This window comes from Camelus bactrianus, chromosome 7, assembly GCF_048773025.1.
Source record: "Camelus bactrianus isolate YW-2024 breed Bactrian camel chromosome 7, ASM4877302v1, whole genome shotgun sequence".
NCBI lineage: Eukaryota > Metazoa > Chordata > Mammalia > Artiodactyla > Camelidae > Camelus > Camelus bactrianus.
In genome coordinates, this window is record NC_133545.1 from 48798960 (window position 1) to 48826071 (window position 27112).

At 37.3% G+C, this 27112-nt stretch overlaps 2 protein-coding genes and 1 non-coding gene across 3 annotated transcripts in view; 2 read left to right on the top strand and 1 right to left on the bottom strand.

Moving 5' to 3' along the window:
* The window catches only part of TMEM196 (transmembrane protein 196), a 198915-nt gene extending 194382 nt beyond the window's left edge, over nucleotides 1-4533 (top strand). Inside the window, exon 8 of the mRNA XM_074367372.1 lies at nucleotides 393-4533. The gene's annotated coding sequence lies outside the window, so the exon portion shown is untranslated. The remainder of the gene's footprint in view (nucleotides 1-392) is intronic.
* Nucleotides 4534-4687: 154 nt separating this feature from the next.
* Nucleotides 4688-27112, top strand: part of POLR1F (RNA polymerase I subunit F) — a 30277-nt gene continuing 7852 nt past the window's right edge. The window contains exons 1-2 of the mRNA XM_010967178.3: nucleotides 4688-4995; nucleotides 9733-9874. Of these exons, the coding sequence (XP_010965480.1) occupies nucleotides 4742-4995; nucleotides 9733-9874 (396 nt within the window). The 5' untranslated portion in view covers nucleotides 4688-4741. The remainder of the gene's footprint in view (nucleotides 4996-9732; nucleotides 9875-27112) is intronic.
* On the bottom strand, nucleotides 15185-15257 carry TRNAA-GGC (transfer RNA alanine (anticodon GGC)). Its single transcript has one exon. It is a non-coding gene; the product is annotated as a tRNA-Ala (tRNA).

A 27112-nucleotide genomic window follows, 5' to 3' on the forward strand; every position in this document is an offset into this window, starting at 1 on the left:
GTAGCTGTTAACAATACAGATAAAATTGCCACCAACGTGGGGCCTACATTTTTTGATCTTCTTTAGAATCTGGTTTCCTTATCTGAAATATATATAAAAATTACAGGAAGTGAAATATCAGGCCACCCAGGATGGCTGTTCTCCTGCTCACTGTACATCCCCTGCTGGACTAGTGCCTGCTTCTCCTACACCTACTCACACAACTGACCTCCCTACATACTTGCCCCCGCCCCAGCTAATGACTGTTCTAGCTTTAGATCAGAACATCTCCACTAGGAAAGCTTATGAAAGGGGCTGTGAGGGGCATGCCTCTCTGCTGATTTCCCTGGTAACCAATGAGCCAACCTGATGTCAACTCCCCCTATAACTGCTAACTTCTCCTCACCCCCCAGGAGCGAGGACTGCCGCCTTGTCCTGCCAGCCAGCCAGCCGTTTGCTGCACACAGTGGGGTACTTCTCCAGGACCTTGCTTCTGATATGTAAGATACCCTCATTTATTAAACCATGGATGTCTCTGTGGCTGACTCCAGGTTCTTTCTTCAGTCTTGAAGCTGGGGAAGTACAGGCCTTATAGGCCTGTGAGGTACAGCCCAACAGTGCATGAAGATTTTGTGCTGATGGTTTGTATAAAACACTTAGCACAGTGCCTGCCAGGTTTGTAATAAACCTTAGCTGAAGATAATGATCGTGGTGGTGGTTGTGATGTTGATAAAATCATCATTCATCCTACCAGTTTGGTAAAATCAACCCAGAAAGGTGATGAAACCCTTCCTATCAGTCCTATTATAACTTTTTGTCCAGGATGGGCATTTTTAGGAATTTCCAGTGTCCATCTGGTAGATGATAAAAGTAACCCCTCATCCTGTCTTAGGCGAAGACAAAATACTTGAGATGCATGCACTGGATTGACATTGTGTGAGTTCCAGAGCCTAGGCAAGAGATCCTGTATGTTTCTCTCTCTCACTCTCTATCTGAAATGTGCACAGCTGCCAGGAAAGCAGGCCAACTCTAACCTGCTGGAGTAAGAGACATCTAGAGCCACATCTGCCCACAGATGCATGAGGGAGGCCAGCCCAAATTTGTATTCATGGAGTTTTGAGTTAAATTTGTGATTGTTATTTAACACCACTAAATTTGGGAATGGTTTGTTATACAGCAAAAACCAATTGATGAAACAGCATTTTTGCCTGAAATACCCTTTACATGAAATTTTTGTGTAAATCTGCACACAGTTCACACTTCCTGACTAATTCAATTTCTTCATAAAAGTCAGCTCTAAGAATTTCAGCTTTAAAAAAAAAAAAAGGAAAGAAGCTTGTGGCTTTAGCACCCAGGCTCTTCACCTTGCACTACATTAAACTGTCTAAAAATAGAGAATTTCTTGTAATAACCAAAATCTTCAACAACAGGAATCCTTTTGCTGATTTTTTTTTTAGTATGAAGCAATGTATGTCCATAGCAATAATATATGAAAAATTTGCTTGAGGGAAAACAAAGCCATAAACCAACCCACCCTCAAGAGATAACTAATATTAACACATGGTATTTTTATATCCGTAGTCTTTTCTAATCATATAAGTGTGCATATTTCCTGTAAAAATCAAAGCATGTGGCACAAATTACTTTGTAATTTATTTAGGCAAAAACACCAAATTATTGCACATTTACATTGCTCTAGGGATTCTCTGATTGCAAGAAATAGAAACACACATAACATGCTGTGTGTGTGTGTGCGTGCGCGCGTGTTGGAGAGAGGAATCAGAGGTTTAAAAAATATATATATATATATAGCAAGTTGCAGGAACATTTATTCCTTTGGGGTCAGTGGACTTGAGGTCAAAGTCATTTCTAACCTTCTCTTCTTGTAGAAAGGGGATTTTCTTACCACAGACTTGCCATTGGCTTGACAGGGCTTTTCGTGAGACTGGGACCATCGATGCCTGACTTTCTGTTGCAGTTTGATCAAATTTTAGAGAAAAAGAAGATGGTGCAGACTGACTATAGGTTCTTGATAAAATAAACTTTGTACGTGTGTAGGATGGGAGATGGGTGGGAGGAATCACATTGTACCTTGTTTTCTTCTTCCCTGAGCTAGTAGGTGGAACAGGCTAATTTGGTAAAGTCACCTTATGGTGGTGAACATTTACATGCAGGCTGAATCACTGTTTCACTATTTCAAATCATGCAGAGTGTGGATAGTGGCTAACCATCAAACCAGGATTTAAAAGACTAAAGAGTAGAAAACAAATTTCAAAATCAAACAAGCAAATCTTTAAATGACCTCTGTACATACAAAGGGTTACAAAACTACTCCATATTTTAACTTTGTCAAAAATCATTACTGGGGTAATTGATTTCTGGTGAGTTGTTTTGACTGAATTGTCCTGATATCCAGCGTTTTTTTTTTTGTTTTTTTTTTTTAAACTAAATTGCTTTTGGAGAAATTGTTTTCATTCAAATCAGCTGCAGACAATCTAGATGCATCTTGACTTCAAGGAGAGGTTTTTTTATTTAATTGGTCTGGAGTGCCTTCTAGGCATCAGGTGATACTAAAGCTCCTCAGGGGATTTTAATGCTTGGCTAAGCATAAGAACACTGAACAAAGGGGTCCAGCACAGGGCTGCTGGAGGACTTTGCAGCAACATCGAGGTAAAGGCTGTTATAGTTCCCTTTTATGGACTTCACGTGTTTATCATTGGGCTTTGAAAGCTGTTTCATACCATTCTCATCTCAGGCTAAATTAGAATTCAATTAAAGAATACTAAAGAAAACGCTTTTTACTTATTTGAAACTTCTATCATCTCTATAGTAGGCAGGAGAAGTATTATTTTTACAAGTGGAAACAGGTATGGAGAGGTTAGAGGCTTCTGTAGTACCTAGGAAAGGTGGGAGTGTGTAGGTACTCACACTACTAATTGATAGACATTTCTCTTGGCACTTACGCAGTCTAATATGTGTTATATATTTAGACCCTATTTCTTCACTTAGCCTGTGAGTGATAAATCTGTTATTTCATTCATTCATTTAAGATGCATGGTGTCCATGAAAAAATTAATCAGTAGTCGATCCAAGAAAGAAATGGAAAATCATATTTGATCCAATCTGACAATTATAACCTGGGACAGTCTTTTAGAAAGCTCCGAGGACTGTTCTGCCTGTTAGACAGCAAAGCAGAATTATATACATTTTTGAGACAAAGGGTTATACATCAGATGATGGATTGATAGTTTACACAATCCAGATATGCATCTACAAAGTGCATGGTGGGTCATCATGACCCCTTAGAGGATTAAGAAGGTTATCTCCTGCGGAGGTCTGGTTACTGCAGATGCACAATACACACTAAAGGCGAGGGAGGAGGCCCAAACTAGCGGAGAAAATTCTTATGTTTAAAATTTTCTTGTCCTGCTATAAAATACAAATTTTATTTTATCATTTGTTCCAGTCATATGGGGGTTGCAGTGGTGAACAAGACTGATAACATGGTCCCAGCCTTAGTGAGATAGGGGTCTAGGTAAGGAACAGGGGAACAAACAGGCAATTAACATAAAATTAACATAAAACAAGAGCTTGATGGTGGTAATTTACAAAGGGGGGAACTACTTAATCACTTCGTGGGAAAGAGAATAGGATGGTGGTAAACTTTGCAGAGAAAGAGAATGCAAAATCTAAGTTAAAATTTGACACCTGAGAAGAAGTTTCTTATTTGAGAAAAGCTACCCTATTCCCAGGCAGAAGCAACAGTGTAAGACTGGAGAGAGAAGAAGAGAGCGGGAAAGAGAGGGGGAGGCGGAGGGGAAAGAGTGGGCTGAAAGTGGCTCACTGAGCATAGGTGGGGCTCGCAGATAGTTAAGTGGGGCCTGGTGAATGAAAACGCTGGGCGCAAATCATAAAGTGGCCTGGTAATTTAAGAGCCGTATTAAGGAGTTATTATCCTGAGGAAAACGGGTCGCCTGTATGGAGGTTTAAAGCGGCAAGTTATGGTCATATCTGTCTTTCAGGGATCTGGAGGCTCCAGGGTCCTTCTGACCATAAAGCTAAACTTCCACAGGCAGTTCTATAGTTTTGGAATCGAACACGGAAAGAAGTGTCCGAATAGACTGACGTTTCGGCTTGGGGCCCCACAGGCTTTGGAGCTGATTTGATGTTTGGGGGTACATGAGCGGCACCTGGGATGACAGCTGGACTAAGTCATTTGAAAAGCGGCGGTATGAGTTCCTGAATTAGTGATTACAGAATAAGGAGAGAAGCTGGACTGGAGAGAGATGATGGGTTTGTTTTCAGAGGAGTTGCATTTGAGATACCTGGGCTACTTTTTAAGATTGGGAATGTATTCCTGCAGAAAATATATTCCGTAAACATTTAAAGATTTATTATTGTACCGTCCAAGCTTGTAAAACCTACCAAACCCACCTTACTACTGGATATGATCAAAGTGTAAACCCCTATTAAATCCACTGAGGACATTAGCGAAAATATAGGTCTGTGCGCCCTTAAGAGACGAGGGGTACATTTGGCCTTCGAGCATGCTCAGTGCTTACCCACGGGCTCCTAGCTCCTCAATCATCTAAGTGTGAAAAAGCGGTTTCCCCCTGCTGGTCAGAACTGCGTACTGCAGCGCAAGGAGAGGCAATTTCCTAGGGGCGTGGTAGCGGGTGGATGACGTAGAAATCGGGCGTCCGGAGATAGGCGGTTGTTGAATGCGTCATTAGCGCGCGCCGTAGGAAGCCTGACAAGCCGCATGGCTGCGGGTTGCTCAGAGGCTCCGCGGCCGAAGGCGGCCTCAGAAGGGCCGGTGGTGGGGCCGGCCGGCGTCTTGCCTTGCCTAGAACTGCCGACCTACGCTACCGCTTGTGCGCTCTTGAACAGCCGCTACTCTTGCCTGGTGGCGGGGCCGCACCGAAGACACATCGCACTGTCCCCGCGCTACCTTAACAGGAAACGCACCGGTATCCGAGAACAACTGGATGCGGAACTGCTGCGCTATTCCGAGAGGTAGGAGTCTCTTAGGCTTTTCTTTCGCCGAGCGGAGAACACCATAACGTTGCTTACCGCTCCTTCGTTGGGGCATGAGAAGGGCCCCAGGTGTACGTACTAATGGCGCAGCAGAAAAGGGGCTAGTGAGAAACGTGCACCGGCCGCGAGCTTAGCCCGGAGGCATTCTGGAGTCGCTACCACCTTGAGGGGCCAGTTCCTCCCTGGTCAAGATTTGTGCGGGGTCCCTTTCGTAAGCAAGAAAGAAAACGTTAAGACGGCTCGAACTGTGTCGGTGTAAGGAGTAAAGCGCGCTCCAGAACCGGGGTTTAAGGGTAAGAATAGACCAGGGGCTGGAGACCGGTTAGGCCTCTTTATGTTTTCTCATTTGACAGTGAAAGTTTGGAATGCAGTACTTCAGAAGATTCTTTCACCCTATAGAAAATTATACTCGAAGCTTTAGTACAGTCGTTTATTTGTAAACCACGAAGGGCGGTTTTTGTTGAATGTTTTGTCTCTGGTACTTTCCCTGGGTTCTTTTCTCTTGGACCTGATCAGGGATGAGATAAATACTTTGTTTTTTATTTTTGAGAGCCTCCCTGTTGCTTTTGAACGTGAAAAAAAAAACCTGATGCATTTAAAGATATTTAAGATATTCGAAAATAACTTAAACTCTCAGAATTACATGGGTGGAGGACCAGGGGGAGGGGGCAGATATGCTTTAATAGTCCTCTAGACTACTTGGCTGGAAAGCAGGGGTTCTAAAACTAGGGTAAAGGGATTCTCTGGGGGTTCGTTATTGCCCCTCAGGAATTTAATGAATCCATGGAAATTGCAGGAATTTTCTTTGTCACTTTTCTTGAACCAAATATCCAAAGTTTTCAATACTGTTTTTCAAAACTTCTTTTTTCCCCGATAATGAATCACTGCGATTATTGCACATAACACACAACACAGGTTAGTCAAAGTAGAGAGAAGGGGAGGGTGGTAACGACCCACTCCCAGGAGAAGTTTGGGAAGAAGGCGTCTCAGCACTAGCAGTGGTCTCTGGTCTAGCAACGAGTCTGGCTACAAGCATGAGTGGGAAGTCACCCTCTGTTCCCACAGGGCCTTGGGCAGCGACCCTGGAACAGCTCTCAGCTGTGTGGAGCCAGGGCCTCCGGTGAAAGCCTTCAAGTCACTGGACTCAGTGGTCTCATTTTAAGGAGTCTGCCAGAAGGGAGTGAGGGCCAGAACGTTCAGGTGGGGAAGATTAACAGGTCGTCTTCTTCATTTGCTCTCCCTTTTTTAGCTCAAAGGTTATTTGAGAGCTTTCTCTCTCCTTGTAGTCAGGATACTTTGACCAGATAAATTGTAAGTACTATATAATCAGAGTAAGGTTTACATAGGGGAAAGACATTGGGTGCAGCTGGAGAGAAGGGCAGTGGATTAAAGACGGGCTGGAGGACAATTCAGAGAGGATGGCCATTTTGCTCTTCCCTTCCTGTCTTTGCCAGGTGTTTTGGGTTTTTGTTTGTTTTGTGTACTTAAGCAGGAAGCAGGGCTCGCACTTCATCCTCTCAGTGCTCTCTGAAACTTGGCACACTTTTGAGACGGTGGTACTGTGATGTCTGGGACATAATCACATTTGCAGTTTAAGAAACAGCACTTGTTAGCACTAGATGATGGTTTAAGGAGGGTGAGACAAATAAATATGGAGAACAATTAAGAGATTGTTATAACTGTTCAAGAGAAAAATGATTAGAGAGGATAGATTTGGGAGATTTAAGGATATGCAAGGTGGTCATAAAATCTGGATACAGAGGCACATGTTTGATCCTGTAACTGATTAATACATCCATTTCACAGACTAGGGGAATAGGAGCCATTCCACCAGAGATGAGGAGCTGATTGGATGATGATCATTTCTATAACTGAAATGGACATTGTGGCCATGTGGCCCAGATAGTACCCTGAGCAGATATGGACTCCCCACCCTACCTCCCATTACTTCTGAGGTGTGCTAAAAACTCCAGTTTATTCTGTGCATATCAAACACTATACTTTGAACTATGCATTACTAGTCAGGGATAAAACACTGAACATACCAAGAATTATAATACTGATCAACCATTTTTCATATATAGTTTTATGTTTCCAGATTTGGGGGCCATCCTGTAGAATCAGAAGGACATACTTCTCTTTGTTTAAGAAGTGAGGAAAAGAGAAGAATTGAGAGTGGCTCTCATATTAGTTACTAGGTTATCTCAACAGCATCCTCTGTCTGACGGATTGCCCACCTTTTCCCTCAGTGACAGAATTTTTTAAAAGATCATCCCGTTTCAGTTTTGGAAAGTCTGCTTAAAGAAAGTAAGCAGTTTTCTAAAGTCACGTAAGTTATATCTCTGAGAAGTTATTAAGGAACAAAAAAATCTTAGCTCTTTTGTAAATGACAGCTCTTGAGTTATTTGAAGGTGGCAATTATATTCCCTCCTAGTAGTTCTAGAAAAGTATTAAGTGTGCAATCTAAGCGTCTCTGAATTTAATTGTTCTCTAAATATCTCAAGTGAGGCTACCACCTTGCCCTGAAACCTATTTAGGATGGTTTCAGAAAAATAAAAGAGGAAGAGATACAGTGTTGTGTCTGTCGTTGTCTACCTGATGATTTTTAGTAAGTTATATGCTGTGAGTTGCTTTCCCAATTTTGCTAGGTTTACACAAATCCTTTTGGGGTTAGGCTCTATGGTCACATTCCCTAGTCAGCAAATTTGAACCCTACAGAACCCAGGGCTTCCTATTATAAGAAATATTTTGCAGTACTGCCTTTACTATCATTGAAAACACTCTTTACTATACTGAAATGAAATGTAAAGATAACAACCTATCTACACAATTGAAGAAAATTCATATAGTGCTCTAATACAATATAGTAAAATATGTTTCAGTGTGATAATGCTCAAGCATGACTAACTGGGAAGAATGAAGTAGTAGATGCCTCTTGCACCTATACCTAGAATCATTGTGAATGTATCCGTTGCAAATGTAGATTGATGCAGAAGTTTTGAGTTGACAACTCACATGACACAGTGTCTTCAGTGGTGAAATGCTATTCTAAAATAATGAGCAGTTCTCAGTGTAGTTCCACACAAAACAGTCTACTCTTGAATTTACATATTAGCAATATTCCTGGAAATTTTAATTTACATTGAAAGCATGCAAAGATGACTTTATATATAAATGTGTACATACATATTTAAGTTAGATACTGTGACCCATTGTTTATAAATATTTATGAAATGAAGTTTGTCCTCTCATTTAAATCATGTAGAGCTAGGAACATTTTTCATGGCAGAATATCTCCCATCCCTGGACTTTGCCCATGAGACAACTATGATTAGTTCTGCAAACTCCCAAATGCCTCCTAGGGGACAACATTCCCCCTACTTGAGACTCATTCTCTAATTTTTGATTAGGGGAAACAAAGTCTTGATTTTCTTTTCCTTTTTTTAAAATTTTATTTTATTGAGTTATAGTCAGTTTACCATGTTGAGTCAATTTCCGGTGTAGAGCACAATGTTTCAGTCATATATGAATATGCATATATTCATTTTCACATTCTTTTTCACCGTGAGCTACTTAATTTTGTTTTTATTATTGTGGTTACTTTTTTTTTTTTCCATCCCACCTTGCTCTGTTTTCTGGGCCCCTAATACTGTCTTAGCGATGGTATGGTTCCTGTTGAGGAAAACCACATGCAAAAATTAGCAGTTCAAAAGAGTGCTTTCTGGAATAAGTTTTCCTAATTTGGTAGTTAATAAAGTTCCTTTCCAGTGGCTCCTGTCTGTTTTACTTAAACAACTGCTACTAGGGATAAATTCTCTCTAATTCTGTGTGACTCATTTTAGAAGTTAATAGAGTTCAACAAAAATGTTCTCTGCTCTGAAGGGACTTAAGAGTCCTGTCTGGAATCCAAACTTAAACAGAGATCAGATAAATAAGAGCAGTGATAATACTTTGCATGGAATCCTATAGGAGTAGAGGAGGAGTGATTTCAGCCTTGCCTGGGGGAGTCGGGACGTTTTCTGGAACAAGTGGCTATGGCAGGGAAGCCACCAGCTCAGTATCCTTAGCAGTTGTAATTTTTTAAGAATTTGGAAACGACATTTGGAAATAGTTGCCTCTTAATCCTGACAGTCAACATATGTTATCTAAAGTGTCAGAGTCAGTTCTAAAGAAATGGTATAGTTGTATTTCTTAATATTTTTTTATAAGACAGTTGCAGTTTGGAGACTTTCCTTCATTAAGTCACTGGCTTTAATATTCAGGGGCTTCTTCAGCTTTGACCCAAATACTTTTCTTGCTATATACCATCTAGTATAGAAATTTGATAATGGTGGATAATACCAAAATTGGCTTGAGTCAATAATACAGAAATAGACTTTTTTTTTTTTTTTTTTTGCCAGTCTCATTTTTTCTTTAACTCTAGTGTGACTAGAATTCAAATGAGTAGCAATTAAGGAAGAAGGATCAACTTACTGCTGTTGCATAATTGGACATTTTGTTTCTGGATACCTATCTTGAATAATTATTTTTAAGTTAGTCATTATGTTGTAACCCTTTGATGAAATTACTATTATGTTTTTGCTGTGGGTGATTATGTCAGGAGATGTATACTTTTGACTCCGAATATCTAATCAGTATGATAAAGGCCTAGTTTAAAAGAGGATTAAAAAAATACCATTTTCTTCTCTCTCTCTCTCTCCCTTTTTAATTTTACAGCCTTTTAGGTGTACCCATTGCTTATGATAATATCAAAGTAGTGGGTGAACTAGGAGATATTTATGATGATCAAGGACACATTCATCTTAACATTGAAGCAGATTTTGTTATTTTCTGCCCTGAACCAGGGCAAAAGCTTATGGTATGTATCTTTCTTCCCTAGCTTTCTTTGTAGAGTTATTTAATTATGTAATTTGGAAATTTTTAAGAACTATACACCCTGGGATTCACATGGATTATTATTGTAGGTAACAGAAAATCATTTTTAAAGAAAAAAATGAAAATTATTTTCTATCAGTTCAATCTGGGTAAGTTTTGTTTTGTTTTTTAATTGAAGTATAGTCATTTTCTGGAGTACAACAGTGATTTAGTTTTATATATATGTATATGTACATGTATATATGTGTTGTTTTTCAGATTCTTTTCCACTATGTGTTATTATAAGATATTGAATATAGTTACCTGTGCTATACAGTACGTCCTTGTTGTTGATCTGTTTTGTATATAGTAGTAGGTAGCTGTTAATCCCAAACTCCTAATTAATCCCTCCTCGCCTTCCTCTTTGGTAACCAGAAGTTTGTAAATTCATTTGTATTTTTTTTTAAGATTCCTCATATAAGCAATATGATATTTGTCTTTCTCTAACTTCTCTTATTATGATGATCTCTAGGTCCCTCCATTTTGCTGAAAATGGCATTACTTCTTTTTAATGGCTGAATAATATTCCATTGTGTGAGTGGAATACACCAAACAACACACACAAAGACTTCCTTCTCTCTTTGTCTGTCAGTGGACATTTATGTTGCTTCCATGTCTTGGCTGTTGTAAATAGTGCTGCTGTGAACATTGGGCTAAATGTATCTTTTCTAATTAGAGTTTTTGTCTTTTCCACATATTTGCCCAAGGGTGGGATTGCTGGATCTTGTGCTAAGTCTGGTTTTAGTTTTTAAGGAGCCTCCATACTGTTTTCCATAGTGGCTGCACCAATTTACATTCCTACCAACAGAGTAGGAGGGTTCCCTTTTCTCTACACCCTCTCCAGCATTTATTATTTGTAGACATTTTGATGATGGCTATTTTGACCAGTGTGAGATGATACTTCATTGTAGTTTTGATTTGCATTTTTCTGATAATTAGCAGTGTTGAGCATCTTTTCCTGTGGCTGTTGGTCACCTATATGTCTTCGTTAGAGAAATGTCTATGTAGGTCTTTTGCCCATTTTTTAATCTTTTTTTTTTTTTTTTTAATGTTGGGCTGTGTGAGCTGTTGGTATATTTTGGAAGTTAAGCCCTCATCGGTTGCATTATTTGCAATTATTTTCTCCCATTCCATAGGTTGTCTTTTGGTTTCGTTTATGGTTTCTTTTGCTGTGCAAAAGCTTTTATGTTTAGTTAGGTCCCATTTGTTTATTTTTGCTTTTGTTTCTGTTACCCTGGGAGACAGATCCAAAATCTATTGCTGGGATTATGTCAAAAAGTGTTCTGCCTATGTTTTCCTCTAGTTTTACAGTATCCAGTCTTACATTTAGGTCTGTAATCCATTTGGAGTTTATTGTATATGGTTTTAGAGAATGTTCTAATTTCATTTATATTTTGCTGTCCAGTTTTCCCAGCACCACTTATTGAAGAGACTGTCTTTTCTCCATTGTATATTCTTACCTCCTTTTCTGTAGACTAATTGACCACAGGCGTGTGGGTTTATTTTGGTGCTTTTTATTCTCTTCCATTGATCTGTGTGTTTGTTTTTGTGCCAGTACCATACTGTTTTGATTACTGTAGCTATTCTTTTTGATGCAGTGGTAAACGGGATTGTTTCATTAATTTCTTTCTGATATTTCGTTGTTAGTGTATAAAAATGCAACACGTTTGTATATTAATTTTATATCCTGAATCTTTACCAAATTTATTGATGAGTTCTAGTGACTTTCTGGTGACAACTTTAGGATTTTCTATGTATAGTAACATGTCATCTGCAAAGAGTGACAGTTTTACTTCCTTTTCAGTTTGGATTAAAAAATTTTTTTTCTTTGATTGCTGTGGCTAGGACTTCCAAAACTGTGTTGAATAAAGCGGTGAGAGGGGACATTCTTGTCTTGTTCCTGATCTTAGAATTCTTTCAGTTTTCACCATTTGGGTATGATGTTAGCTGTGAGTTTGTCATATTAAGGCTATTATCATGTTGGGTATGTTCCCTCTGTGCCCAGTTTCTGGAAAGTTTTTACCATAAATGGATATTGAATTTTATCAAAAACTTTTCCTGCATCTACTGAAATGATCAGATGGTTTTTATTCTTCAATTTGTTGATGTGGTGTATTACGTAGATTGATTTGTGGATATTGAAATATCCTTGTACGTCAAGGATAAATCCCACTTGATTATGGTATATGATCCTTTTAATGTATTGTTGGATTCGGTTTGCTAGTATTTTGTTGAGAATTTTTGCATCTGTGTTCACCAGTGATACTGGCCTATAATTTTCTCTTTTTGTGATATCTTTGGTTTTGGTATCCAGGTGATGGTGGCCTCATGCAGTGAGTTTAGAAGTGTAATTTTTTGGTATAGTTTCAGGGTAGATGTTAACTCTTCTCCAAATGTTTGGTAGAATTCGCCTCTGAAGTCATCTGGTCCTAGACTTTTGTTGGGATTTTTTAAAAATTACTGATTCAATTTCAGTAGTGGTAATTGATCTATTCATGTTTTCTGTTTCTTCCTGGTTCAATCTTGGGAGATTGTGCCTTTCTAAGAATTTGTCCATTTCTTCTAGGTTGTCCATTTTACTGATGTGTAATCACTCATAGTGATTTCTTATAATCCGTGATATTTCTGTGGTGTTGGTTGTAACTACTTTTTCATTTCTGATTTTATTGACTTGGGCCCTCTACCTTTTTTTCTTAATGAGTCTGGCTAAAGGTTTATTAGTTTTGTTTACCTTTTCAAAGAGCCAGTCTTTATTTTCATTGATCTTTTTTATTGTTTCCTTTTTAGTCTCTATTTCATTTATTTCTGCTCTGATGTTGATTTTTTTCTTTCCTTCTACTAACTGTGGGTTTTGTTTGTTCTTATTTCTTTAGTGGCTGTAGGTGTAAGGTTAGGTTTTTTTATTTGAGATTTTTCTTGTTTCCCAAGGTAAGCTTGTGTTACTGTACATTACCTCTTAGACTTGCTTTTACTGAGTTCTGTAGGTTTTGGATCGTTCTGTTTTCGTTTTCATTTGACTAGGTATTTTTTGATTTTTGTCTTTAATTTTTTCTGTGATTCATTAGTTGTTTAGTAGCATGCCATTTAGCCTCTACGTGTTTGTGTTTTTTTCTTGTAGTTGGATTTCTAGTCTCATAATGTGGTTGGAAAAAATGCTTGATTTAATTTCAATTTTCTTAAACTTACTGAGGTTTGCTTTTTGGCCCAGCATGTGCTCTATCTTGGATCATGTTCCATGTGCACTTGAAAAGAATGTGTATTCTGCTGCTTTCCGATGTAATCAATTAATCAATTAAATATCAATTAAGTCCATTTGGTCTAATGTGTTATTTAAGTCCTGTATTTCCTTGTTATTTTTCTGTCTGGATCATCTATCCATTGATGTAAGTGGGTTGTTATACTACCCTATTGTTACTGTGTTACTGTCAATTTTTCCTTTTATGTCTGTTAATATTTGTTTTATATATTGAGGTGCTCCTATATTGGGTGCACCTATATTTAGAATTGTTATGTCTTCTTCTTGGATGGATCCCTTGATTGTTAAATGTAGTTTCTGTCTTTGTCTCTTGTAACAGTCTTTATTTTAAAGTCTACTTAGCATGATACAACTATTCGCTGGCTTTTAATTTCTAATTCCATGGAATACCTTTTTCCATTCCCTCACTTAAATTCTATATGTGAGACTAGATATGAAGTGAGTCTCTTGTAGCATATATATGGGTCTTGTTTTTGTATCCATTCAGCCAGTCTGTTTTTTGGTTGGAGCATTTAGTCTATTTACATGTAACATAATTGTGTGTGTTGTTATTGCCATTTTATAAATAGTTTTGGATTTGTTTTTATAAATTTTTTTTGTTCTCTCCTCCTGTGATTTGATGATATCTTTAGTGCTATGTTTGGATCCCGCGCCCCCCCCCCTTTTTTTTTCTGTGAATACCTAGTTTAGATTTTTGGTCTGCAGTTAACATGAGGTTTTTCTTTAGCAGTCTATATACGAATGTGATTGTTTTAAATTGCTGATCTCATACTTTCAGATGCACTTTAAATATCCCGCATTTGTATTCTCTCACAATTACTGTCTTTGATATCATAATTTACATTTAATTGTTTTGTATATCCCTGAACTGCTCATTGTGGATACAAGTGATTGTACTGCTTTTGTCTTTTAACCTCCCTACTGGTTTTGTATGTGAATGATTTCCTGCCTTTTCTGTAAGTTTGCCCTTACTGGTGTGATTTGATATTTTGAAATTTCCTTTCTTTTTATGTTTGTTTTACAATGTTGTATTAGTTTCTGGTGTCCATCAAAGTGATTTAGTTTTTTATATATGTATATATACATGTATATGTGTGTTCTTTTTCAGATTCTTTTTCATTATGTTATTACAAGATATTGAATATAGTTCCCTATGCTATACAGTAGGTCCTTGTTTGTCTGTTTTATATATTGTAGTATGTAGCTGTTAATCCCAAACTCATAATTTATTCCTCCCTCCCCCTTCCTTTTTAGTAATCATAAATTTCTTTCCTACGTCTGTTTTGTAAAAAGTTGACTTGTACCATTTTTTTAGATTCCATATAAGCAATATGATAATTGTTCTCTGTCCGACTTACTTCAGTTACTATAATCAATAGGTCCATCCATGTTGCTGAAAACATCATTATTTCATTCTTGCTTGTGTCTGAGTAATATTCCATTGTATGTGTATGCCACATCTTCCTTATCCATTCATCTTTTGATGGACATTTATGTTGCTTCTATGTTTCAGCTATTGTAAGTGGTGCCACTGTGAACATAGGGCTGCATATATCTTTTTGAATTAGTTTCTGTCTTTTTTGGATATTTGCCCAAGAATGGTGTTGCTGGATCATATGGTAAATCTGTTTTTAGTTTTTACAGAACCTCCATACTGCTCTCCATAGTGGCTGCACCAATTTATATTCCCACCAACAGTGTAGGAGAGTTCCCTTTTTCTCCACACATTCTCCAGCATTTACTATATGTAGATATTTTCATGATAGCCATTCTGACTGGTGTGAGGTAATACCTCATTGTAGTTTTGATTTGCATTTCTCTGATAATTAGTGATACTGAGCATCTTTTCATGTACCTGTTGGCTGTCTGGATGTTTTCTTTAGAGAAATGCCTATTTAGTTCTTCTACCCATTTTTTGATGGTTTTTTTTTCTTTAATTTTTTAAAATTTATTTTTATTTGGAGGGGGCAGGTAATTAGGCCTAGTTATTATTTTTAGTGGAAGTACTGAGAATTGAACCCAGGACCTTGTGCATGCCAAGCACACACTCTACCACTGAGCCATACCCTCCTCCCCAACTTGTTTTTTTGGGGGGGTTTTTGATGTTAAGCTGTATGAGCTGTTTGTATGTCTTGGGAATTAATACTCTGTTGGTCACATTGTTTGCACATTATTTTCTCCCATTCTGTAGGTTGTCTTGGTTTTGTTTATGGTTTCTTTGGCTGTGCAAAATCTTACAGGTTTGATTAGGTCCCATTTATTTTTTTATTTTTATTTCTGTTGCCATGGGAGACTGACCTAGGAAAACATTGCTGTGGTCTATGTCAGAGAATGTTTTGCTTATGTTCTCTTCTAAGAGTTTTATACTATCATGTTTTATATTTAAGTCTTTAAGATATTTTTATTTTTGTATTGTGGGAGTATTCTAATGTCATTAATTTACATGCAGCTGTCCAGCTTTCTCAACACCACTTGCTGAAGAGACTGTCTTTTCTCCATTGTATATTCTTGCCTCCTTTGTCATAGATTAAATGACCGTAAGTGCTTCATTTCTTTCTGGACTTTCCTTCCTGTTCCGTTGATCTGTGTGTTTTTGTGGCAGTACCATAGTGTTTTGAATACTGTAGCTTTATAGTTTAGCCTGAAGTCAGGGAGTGTGATTCCTCCAGCTCCATTCTTCTTTCTCAAGATTGTTTTGACAGTCCTGAGTCTTTTATGAGTTCATATTAATTTTAGGATTATTTTTCTACTTCTTTGAAAATTGTCATGTGTTTTAGAGAAGTATCACATTAAGTCTGTAGATTACTTTGCATAGGATAGCCAGTTTTTTACAGAACCTCCATACTGCTCTCCATAGTGCTGTACCATGGAATGTCTTTTCATTTCTTTAAATAATCTTCAGTTTCCTTTTAGTGTTTTTATTTCCCACTATATAAGTCTTTTACCTCCTTCTTCAGGTATATTCCTCAATATTTTATTTTATTTATATAATTTTTTTTTTTTTTTTACTTTTCTGACATTCATTTTTTGTTGTAAAGAAATGCAAGATTCTGTAGGTTAATCTTGTATCCCACTACCTTACTGAATTCATTTATCGGTTCTGGTAGTTTTTTTGTGGAGTTTTTAGGATTTTCTATAAATAGTGTCATATCATCTACATATAGTGATAGTTTTACCCCTTCCCTTCCAACTTGGATACCTCTTATTTCTTTTTCTTGTCAGATTGCTGTGGCTAGGATTTTCAAAACTATGTTGAATGGAAGTGGTGAAGGTGGATATTCTTTGTCTTGTTCCAGGTTTTAGTGGGAAGGCTTTCAGCTTTTCACCATTGAGTATTATGATGGCTGTGGGTTTGTCATAAATAGATTTTATTATGTTGAGATACAGTCCCACTGTACCCACTTTGGTAGGAGTTTTTAATCGTAATTGGATGTTGAATTTTATCAACTGCTTTTCCTGCATCTATTGAGATGATCATATAGTGTTTGTCTTTTCTTTTGTTGATGTGGTATATCACATTGATTGACTAGTATATGATGAACCATCTTTGTCACCCTGGGATGAATCCAATTTGATCACGGCATATGATCATTTTTATTTGTTGTATATTTGGTTTGCTAATATTTTGTTGAGAGTTTATGCATTTGTATTCATCAAAGATAGTGCCTGTAATTTTCCTTTTCAGTAGTGTGTTTGTCTGGTTTTAGCATCAGATGATGGTAGCTTTATAGAATGAGTTTGAAAGTGTTCCCTTCTCTTGTTCCTTTCTGAAGAGTTTGAGAAGGATTGGTATAAGTTATTCTTTGTATGTTTGGTAGAATTTCCTAGTGCAGCCATTCAGTACTAGACTTTCATTTACAGGGATTTCATTATTACAGGCTCAATTTCACTTCTCCTGGTGTGTTCAAATTATATATTCTTCCTGAGTTTTGGAGGGCTATATATTTCTAGAAACTTGTCCATTTCTTCTAAATTGTCCAATTTGTTGGTATATAATTGTTCATAGTATTCTTTTATGGTTTTTTGTATTTTTTGTGGTATCAGTTGTCATTTCTCCTCTTTGAGTTTTCATTTTGTTTATTTACATCTTCTCTGTTTTCTTCTTGGTGAGCCTGGCCACAGGTTTGTCAGGTGTGCTTACTCCTTCAGAGAATAAGCTCTTTTTTTTTTTTTTTTAATTGATTTTTGATTGATTTTTTCCTATTTTTTAAATCTCTTTTTTATTTACTTCCTCTCTAGTATGTTATTTTCTCCCTTCTGTTGACGTATAGATTTTGTTTGTTCCTTTTATAATTCTTTTAGGTGGTAGGTTTGTTCATTTGAGTTTTTTTTTGTTTTGTTTTGTTTTTAGAAGGCCTATATCACTCTGAACTTCCCTCTTTGGGCTGCTGTTGCTGCATCCCCTTAGATGTTGTGTGATTGTGTTTTCATTGTCATTTGTCTGTCTAAAGGTATTTTTTAATTTCCTCTTTGAGTTCATAGTTAACCCATTGGGTTTTTTTAGTAGCATGTTTTTTTTAGTCTTCGTATAGTCATCTTTTCTCTCATTTCTAGTTGACTTCTCATTTCATATCATTGTAGTCAGAAAAGATGGTTGAAATAATTTCTGCTCTCTTCGATTAGTTGAGGCTTGTTTTTTGTCCTACTGTGGTGGTCTATCCTAGAGAATGTACCATGTACACTTAAAAGACTGTATATACTGGTTTTTATGAATGTAACATCCTCAAAATATCAAATCTAACTGGTATCATTTAGAATCTCTGATGCCTTATTGATTTACTGTTTGGAAGATCTGTCCATTGATGTAAAATGTTAAAGTCTCCTAGTATTCCTATCAATTTCTTCCTTTATGTCAGTATTTGTTATATGAATTTACATGCTTCTATATTGAGTACACTATACTCTTTCTTGTATTAATCTTTTTATCATTATATAATGTCCTTCTTTATCTGTCTTTATATCTTTTGTTTTAAAATCTGTTATGTCTGATATGAGTATTGCTACCCCTGCTTTCTTGACATTTCTGTTTGAATGTCACTTTCCGTCTGTGTCTTTCACAACTGGGTCTCTTGTAGGCAACAATATTGTTGGCACTTGTTTTATCATTCACTCTGCTACTGTACATCTTTTGATTGGAGCGTTTAGTCCATTGACATTTAAGGTAATTATTGACAAATGTGTATTTATTACCATTTTAAACTTTGTTACCAGTTGACTTTCTGTTTCTTCTTTGTTGTTTTCTTTTTCTTTCTCTTTTTCCTTTTGTAGTTTGTTGGCTTTCTTTTATATTGTGCTGGAGTTCTCTTTTTTGTTTTTATGCATCTATTGTATGGATTTGATTTGCAGTTACACTGGTTTTCAAGTATGTTCACCATTACTATACCTACTTGCTTTAGAGTGGTAGTCAGACAAGCTCAAAATAATCTACATTTTTTTACTCCCCTCTATATTTTATATTTTGATGTCCTCTTACATTCTCATGTTTATGCTTTTGCTATTCATTGTAGTTATTGTTCCTTTCACAAAATTTTTTTGATTTTGACTTTTTTAATCTATGCATTGGCTTTTTTTTAAGTGATAAACTTTCCAATTGTCCTTTCTCTGATAAATTTCTTATCTTTCCTTCCATTGTTCATGATAATCTTGCTGAGTAGAGTATCTTAGGTTGCCAGATTTTCCCTTTCAGGACTTTGAATATATCTTTCCAGTCCCTGCTTGGCTGCAACATATCTGTAGATACATTAGCTGATAGCCTTATTAGGGTTCCCTCTGACTCTTTTTATCTTGCTGCCTTTAGTATCTACTTTTTTAATCTTTAACTTTTGCCGTTTTAGTTACAATTTGTCTTGGTGTGGGTCTTTTGGGTTCGTCTTGTTTGAAACACACTATGCTTCTTCTTCATGGATATCTGAGTCCTTTAGGTTTCAGAAGTTTTCTGCCATAATTTCTTCAAATATATTTTTGATCCCCATCTTTCCTTATTCTCCTTCTGAGATCCCTGTTATGGGTTGGCTCAGTTTATTTTATCCCATAGGTCTTGTATATTGCTTTCTTTTATTGGTATTTTTTTGGTATATATATATTTTTATTGAAGTATATTCAGTTTACAATGTTGTGTCAGTTTCTGGTGTATAGAATAATGCTTCAGTCATAGATGAACATACATTTATTTGTTTTCATATTTTTTTCACCATAAATTACTACAAGATACTGAATATAGTTCCCTGTGCTATACAGTATAAACTTGTTTATCTATTTTATATATATTAGTATCTGCAAATCTCAAACTCCCAATTTATCCTTTCCCATCCCCTTCCCTCCCTGATAACCATAAGTTTGTTTTCTATGTCTGTGAGTCTGTTTCTGTTTTGTAAATAAGTTTGTTTGTCTTTTTTTTTTTTTTTTTTTTTTTTTTAGATTCCACATATAAATGGTATCATACAGTATTTTTCTTTCTCTTTCTGGATTACTTCACTTAGAATAAAGATCTCCATGTCCATCTATGTTGCTACAAATGGCATTTTATTTTTTATGGCTAAATAGTATTCTATTGTGTAAATATACCACAGCTTCTTTATCCCTTCATCTGTCAATAGATATTTAGTTTGTTTCCATGTCTTGGCTATTGTAAATAGTGCTGCTCTGAACACTGGGGTGCATGTGTCTTTTTAAATTAAGGCTCCATCTGGATATATATCCTGGAGTGGGATTGCTGGATCGTATGGTAAGTCTACTTTTAGTCTTCTGAGGAATCTCCATACTGTTTTCCATAACAGCTCCACCAAACTACATTCCCACCAACAGTGTAGGAGGGCTCCCTTTTCTCCACAGCCTCTCCAGCATTTTTGTTTTTGGACTTTTGAGTCATGGCCATTCTAACTGGTGTGAGGTGATACCTCATTGTAGTTTTGACTTGGATTTCTTTTATAATTAGCAATATAGAGCATTTTTTTCATGTGCCTATTGGCCATTTGTATGTCTTCACTGGAGAATTACGTAGGTCTTCTACCCATTTTTGGATTGGGTTGTTTGGTTTTTTGCTATTAATTTGTATGAACTGTTTATATATTTTGGAAATTAAGCCCTTGTCAGTCTGATCTTTTGCAAATATTTTCTCCTATTCTGTAGGTTGTCTTTTTGTATTGCTTACTGTTTCCTTTGCTGTGCAAAAGCTTATAAGTTTAATGAGGTCCCACTTGTTTATTTTTCCTTTTAATTCTGTTGCCTGGGTAGACTGCCTTGGTGAACATTGCTGAGATTTATGTCATAATGTTTTGCCTGTGTTTTCTTTTTTTTTTTTCTGCTTTTTTTTTAAACATTTTTTATTGATTTATAATCATTTTACAGTGTTGTGTCAAATTCCAGTGTTCAGCACAATTTTTCAGTCATACATGGACATATACACACTCATTGTCACATTTTTTTCTCTGTGATCTACCATAACGTTTTGTGTATATTTCCCTGTGCTATACAGTATAATCTTGTTTATCTATTCTACAATTTTGAAATCCCAGTCTATCCCTTCCCACCCTCCGCCCCCCCGGCAACTACAAGTCTGTGTTCTCTGTCTATGAGTCTATTTCTGTTCTGTATTTATGCTTTGGGTTTTTTTGTTTTTCGTTTTTTGGTTTTTTTTTTTTTTTTTAAGATTTCACATATGAGCGATCTCATATGGTATTTTTCTTTCTCTTTCCGGCTTACTTGAATTAGAATGACATTCTCCAGGAGCATCCATGTTGCTGCAAATGGCGTTATGTTGTTGGTTTATATGGCTGAGCAGTATTCCATTGTATGAATATACCACATCTTCTTTATCCAGTCATCTGTTGATGGACATTTAGGCTGTTTCCATGTCTTGGCTATTGTAAATAATGCTGCTATGAACATTGGGGTGCAGGTGTCATCCTGAAGTAGGGTTCCTTCTGGATATAAGCCCAGGAGTGGGATTCCTGGGTCATATGGTAAGTCTATTCTAGTCTCTTGAGGAATCTCCATACTGTTTTCCACAGTGGCTGTACCAAACTGCATTCCCACCAGCAGTGTAGGAGGGTTCCCTTTTCTCCACAGCCTCTCCAGCATTTGTCATTTGCGGACTTTTGAGTGATGACCATTCTGACTGGTGTGAGGTGATACCTCATTGTAGTTTTGATTTGCATTTCTCTGATAATTAGTGATATTGAGCATTTTTTCATGTGCCTTTTGATCATTTGTATGTCTTCCTTGGAAAATTGCTTGTTTATGTCTTCTGCCCATTTTTGGATTGGGCTGTTTATTTTCTTCTTATTGAGTCATATGAGCTGCTTATATATTCTGGGGATCAAGCCTTTGTTGGTTTCATTTGCAAAAATTTTTTCCCATTCCGTAGGTTGCCTTTTTGTTTTACTTATGGTTTCCTTTGCTGTGTAGAAGCTTGTAAGTTTCATTAGGTCCCATTTATTTATTCTTGCTTTTATTTCTTCTAGGAGAAAATGTTTCAGATGTATGTCAGATAATGTTTTGCCTATACTTTCCTCCAGGAGGTTTATTGTATCTTGTCTTATGTTTAAGTCTTTGATCAACTTTGAGTTGATTTTTGTGTATGGTATAAGGGAGTGTTCTAGCTTCATTGTTTTACATGCTGCTGTCCAGTTTTCCCAACACCATTTGCTGAAAAGACTGTCTTTATTCCATTGTATATTCTTGCCTTCTTTGTCTAAGATTAGTTGACCAAAAGTTTGTGGGTTCATTTCTGGGCTCTCTATTCTGTTCCATTGGTCTATATGTCTGTTTTTGTACCAATGCCATGCTATCTTGATGACTGTAGCTCTATAGTATTGTCTGAAGTCTTGGAGAGTTATTCCTCCAGCCTCTTTCTTTCTCTTCAGTAATGCTTTGGCAATTCTAGGTCTTTGATGGTTCCATATAAATTTTATTATGATTTGTTCTAGTTCTGTGAAATATGTCCTGGGTAATTTGATAGGGATTGCATTAAATCTGTAGATTGCCTTGGGCGGTGTGACCATTTTAATATTGATTCTTCCAATCCAAGAGCATGGGATATCTTTCCATTTTTTTAAGTCTTCTTTAATTTCCTTCACCAATGGTTTATAGTTATCTGTGTATAATTCTTTCACGTCCTTGGTTATATTTATTCCCAGATATTTTATTACTTTGGGTGTTATTTTAAAGGGGATTCTTTCTTTACTTTCTTTTTCTGTTGATTCATCGTTAGTGTAAAGAAATGCAACTGATTTTTGAACGTTAATCTTGTAACCTGATACCTTGCTGAATTCTTCGATCAGCTCTAGTAGTTTTTGTGTGGACCTTTTAGGGTTTTCTATATATAGTAACATGTCGTCGGCATATAGTGACACTTTTACCTCTTGTTTTCCAATTTGGATCCCTTTTATTTCTCTCTCTTACCTTATCGCTGTGGCTAGGACTTCCAGGACTATGTTGAATAGGAGTGTTGATAGTGGGCATCCTTGTCTTCTCCCAGATTTTAGTGGGAAGCTTTTGAGTTTTTCACTATTGAGTACTATGCTGGCTGTAGGTTTGTCATATATAGCTTTTATGATGTTGAGATATGTTCCCCCATACCCACTTTGGTGAGAGTTTTTATCATAAATGGGTGTTGAATTTTATCAAATGCTTTTTCTGCATCGATTGAGATGATCATGTGGTTTTTGTCCTTCCTCTTGTTGATGTGATGTATTACATTGATTTTGCGTATGTTGAACCACCTTTGTGTTCCTGGGGTGAACCCCACTTGGTCATGATGTATAATCTTTTTTATGTGTTGTTGGATTCTATTTGCTAAAATTTTGGTGAGGATTTTGGCGTCTATGTTCATCAGTGATATTGGCCTATAATTATCTTCTTTGGTAGTGTCTTTGCCTGGTTTTGGTATCAGGGTGATGGTGGCTTCATAGAATGAGTTTGGGAGTATTCCCTCCTTTTCAATAGTCTGGAAGAGTTTGAGGAGGACTGGTATGAGTTCTTCTCTGTATGTTTGGTAGAATTCCCCATTGAAGCCATCTGGTCCTGGACTTTTATTTGTAGGGAGATTTTTTATTGCTAATTCAATTTCTTTTCTAGTGATCGGTTAGTTCAAGTGGTCAGTTTCTTCTTGATTCAGTCTTGGTGGACAGTATGTTTCCAGAAACTTGTCCAACTCCTCTAGGTTATCCAGTTTGGTTCCATATAGTTTTTCGTAATATTCTTGTATGATATTCTGTATTTCTATTTTATTTGTTGTAATTTCTCCATTTTCCTTTCTTATTTTGCTAATTTGTGCTTTCTCTTCTTTCTTCTTTGTGAGTTTGGCCAGAGGTTTGTCGATTTTACTTACTTTTTCAAAAAACCAGCTTTTGGTTTGGCTGATTTTTTTCTATTGTCTTGTTAACCTCTATTGTATTTATTTCCTCCCTAATCTTTATAATTTCCTTTCTTCTGCTGCCTTTTGGGGCTTTCTGTTCTTCTTTTTCTAATTCATTCAGCTGATGGGTTAAATTGTTTATTTGAGATTCTTTTTTGAGGAAGGCCTGAATCGCTGTAAACTTCCCTCTTAGCACTGCCTTTGCTGTGTCCCATAGATTTTGAATGGTTGTGCTTCTTTCATTGTTATTTGTCTCAAGGTATTTTTTAATTTCAGCTTTGATTTCCTCATTGATCCATTGTTTTTTCAATAACATATTGTTTAATCTCCATGCTTTCCTTTTTTTCTCCTTTGTTTCTCTGTTGTTGATTTCTAGTTTCATGGCATTGTGGTCAGTAAAGATGCTTGAGATAATTTGTCTTCTTAAAATTGTTGAGGTTTCTTTTGTGCCCAAGTACATGATCAATCCTGGAAAATGTTCCATGTGCACTTGAAAAGAATGTATATCCTATTTTTGGGGGGTGTAATGCACTGAAAATATCCACCAAATCTAATTTTTCTATTGTATTTAATTTATCTGTTGCCTTATTTATTTTCTGTCTGGAAGATCTGTCTAGTGATGTTTATGTGGTGGTAAAATCTCCAGCTATGATTGTATTCCCATCAATATCCCCCTTTATTTCTGTTAGTAATTGTTCTATGTACTTAGGTGCTCCTATATTGGGTGCATATATATTAACAAGTGTAAGATCCTCATCTTGTATCACTCCTTTAGTCATTATAAAATGTCCTTCTTCATGGCCTTTGTTTTAAAGTCTATTTTGTCTGAAATCAGTACTGCAACACCTGATTTTTTGGCTTTTCCATTTGCATGGAATATCCTTTTCCATCCTTTCACTCTCAGTCTATATGTGTCCTTCTCCCTAAAGTGGGTCTCTTGTATGCAGCATATTGAAGGTTCTTGCTTTATTATCCAGTCTGCCACTCTGTGTCTTTTGACTGGAGCATTTAGTCCATTAACATTTACAGTAATTAATGATAGATGTGTGTTTATTGCCATTTTGAACTTATCTTTGCAGTTGAATTGGTATTTCCTCTTTGTTCCTTTCTTCTTCCTTTTGTGGTTTGGTAATTTTCCTTTGTAGTATCATGGATTTTATTTAATTTTTGTGACTCCCTTTTAAGTTTTTGGCTTGTGGTTACCCTTTTTTATAAATCTATTAGCCCATTACTATAACTGTTTTTATTAAACTGATAGTAACATGATTTCAAACCCATCCTACCATTAAAAAAATTTAAAAAAGAAAGAAAAAAATATATTCTAATTTCCCTGCCTCCCTCTCCCACTCTCAGTGATTTGTATGTCTTTTATAATTTTGTGTTTATTTTATTTGTAATTCATGAGTTATCACCTTTCCAGTTGTGAGTTTCTCATTTCTGTAGCATCCTGCTGCTTTTGTATTTAGAGTAGACCTTTCAATATTTCTTTTAGCAGCTTTTTCTTGTCTGTGAAGCTCTTTCTCTCTCCTTCTATCCTAAAGGATAGCCTTGCTGGATAAAGTTTCCTAGGCTGCATCTTTTTTTCATTCAGGACTTTGAATATACCTTGCCACTCCCTTCTGGCCTGTAGTGTTTATGTAGAGAAATCAGCTGAGAGCCTTATGGGGGTTCCCTTGTAACTTACTCTTTGCTTTTTTCTTGCTGCCTTTAGAATCATTTCTTTATCCTTGACTCTGGCCATCTTGATTATGATGTGTCTTGGTGTGGGTCTGTTTGGGTTCTTCCTGTTTGGGACCCTCTGAGCTTCCTGTACTTGGATATCTGATTCCTTCTTTAAGTTTGGGAAGTTTTCAGTCATGATTTCTTCAAAAACCTTTTCAATCCCCTTTGATCTTTCTTCTTCTGGGACCCCTATTATGCGAAGATTGGCACACTTTATATTATCCCATAGTTCCCTTATGCTATTTTTATTTGTTTTTGTTTATCTTGTAGCTCTTCTGATTGGGTGCTTTCTATTGTCATGTCTTCTAGGTCACTAATTCGTTCCCTGCATTATCTAGTCAGCTTTGCACAGCTTTTAGATCATCCCTCATCTCAGTCAATGAATTTACCCATTCTACTTGTCTCTTCTTTATAGCTTCAGTTTCATCTTTGACATATTTTATATCTCTAAACTATCTCTTTTAGTTCCTTCAGCACTTTGATCACTCCTTTTTTGAAATCTTGATCTTGAGTAGGCTATCGATGTCTATTTCATTGATCGTTCTTTCAAGGGATTTCTCTTGTTCTTTTAATTGGGAGTGGTTTCTCTGCTTATTCATCTTGCTCATACCTCTCTGGCACTGTGGTTTATGGAGTATCAGTTGTCTATTGTGGTCCTTAAGGAGTTTATCTATCTAATGCCTATGTAGGAATAAGATTTAGGAAAAAAAAAGAAAAGAGAAAGAATTTTAAAAGAAGGGAGAAAAAAAGGTTTGAAAACAGTGTATAATGAATAATAGAAGAGCAAGTTGAAGCAGAATAGCAATCGGGTTGAGACGTCCTTTTAAAACCTTTTAAAAAAGGAGAAAAGATGTATTTGAAACCTGTGTATAATCAATAACAGGACATCAAAACCCAAGAGAAATAAAAATGAAGAAGTAAAAATTAAGAGGGTAATAGAAAATAGAACAGGTAAAAACATTTAAAAAAAGAAAAAGGGTTGGGGTCGGTGTTCTCCTGGAGACTGTGTGCTTTTAATGTGCAGTCTTTCTGTCTTCGTCCTGTTTTGGAAGCTCAGCTTGCTGTTTCCAGAGGCCCTCCACTGGCGCCCTCCTCTGTGCTGCTCCAGAGCCTGTCGGCAAGCAGATCGCGCCCCCTCCCAACACTGGGTCAGGTGCAGCTCTCCTTTGCTGTGGGCAGGCGGGTCACTGCCACTCGCAATGCCGCAATCATATGTTGCAAACTGGCCACGTGGGAGGCTGGGTCGCACCCCATCCCAGCACTGTGGTCAGGGGTTGTGTTCCTGCCTGAAAGGCGGGGGGCCGCCCTCCGTCTCCAGCGCCGGTCGCTCTGCTGCTCTGTGCCGCTGGGCACTCTGCCTCGGGTTGGCACTTCGCAGGTGGGCTCGATGAAGGGAGAGAACAGCCTTGTCCCTGCTCCTTGTTTGTCTTGGCGGAGCAAGTTCTCTGAGGGACCAGGATGGAAGGATCCTGTCTGCCTCGGGCTGTAGACAAGTCTCCGTCTGGACTTTGAGGCTGCTAAGTCCTTAGGTGCGGATGCAGGTTTCGCCCCCGCCCCCGCCTGGGTGCTAAGCACCGGAGGACGTGGCAGCTGTGCCTGAGCCCCGCCTCTCTTCCCCCAGAACTTCCCGACGGTTTTCAGAGATGGGGGTGTGCACCCTTCCCCCCAGGGCACATCAACCGTGTTTTATGGAGGGCCCAGGTTGTTCTGCCCTGTGCACCCACAGCCACGGCGCACAGCCCCCTGCAGTCCCCCGGGGCTGCCTCAGTGCAGCCGCCCCCGTCCTCCACCCGGCTTGGGCAGCCTGGCCCTGCCCCCAGCTGCCGGCCCTCATCTCGGGCTGGGTG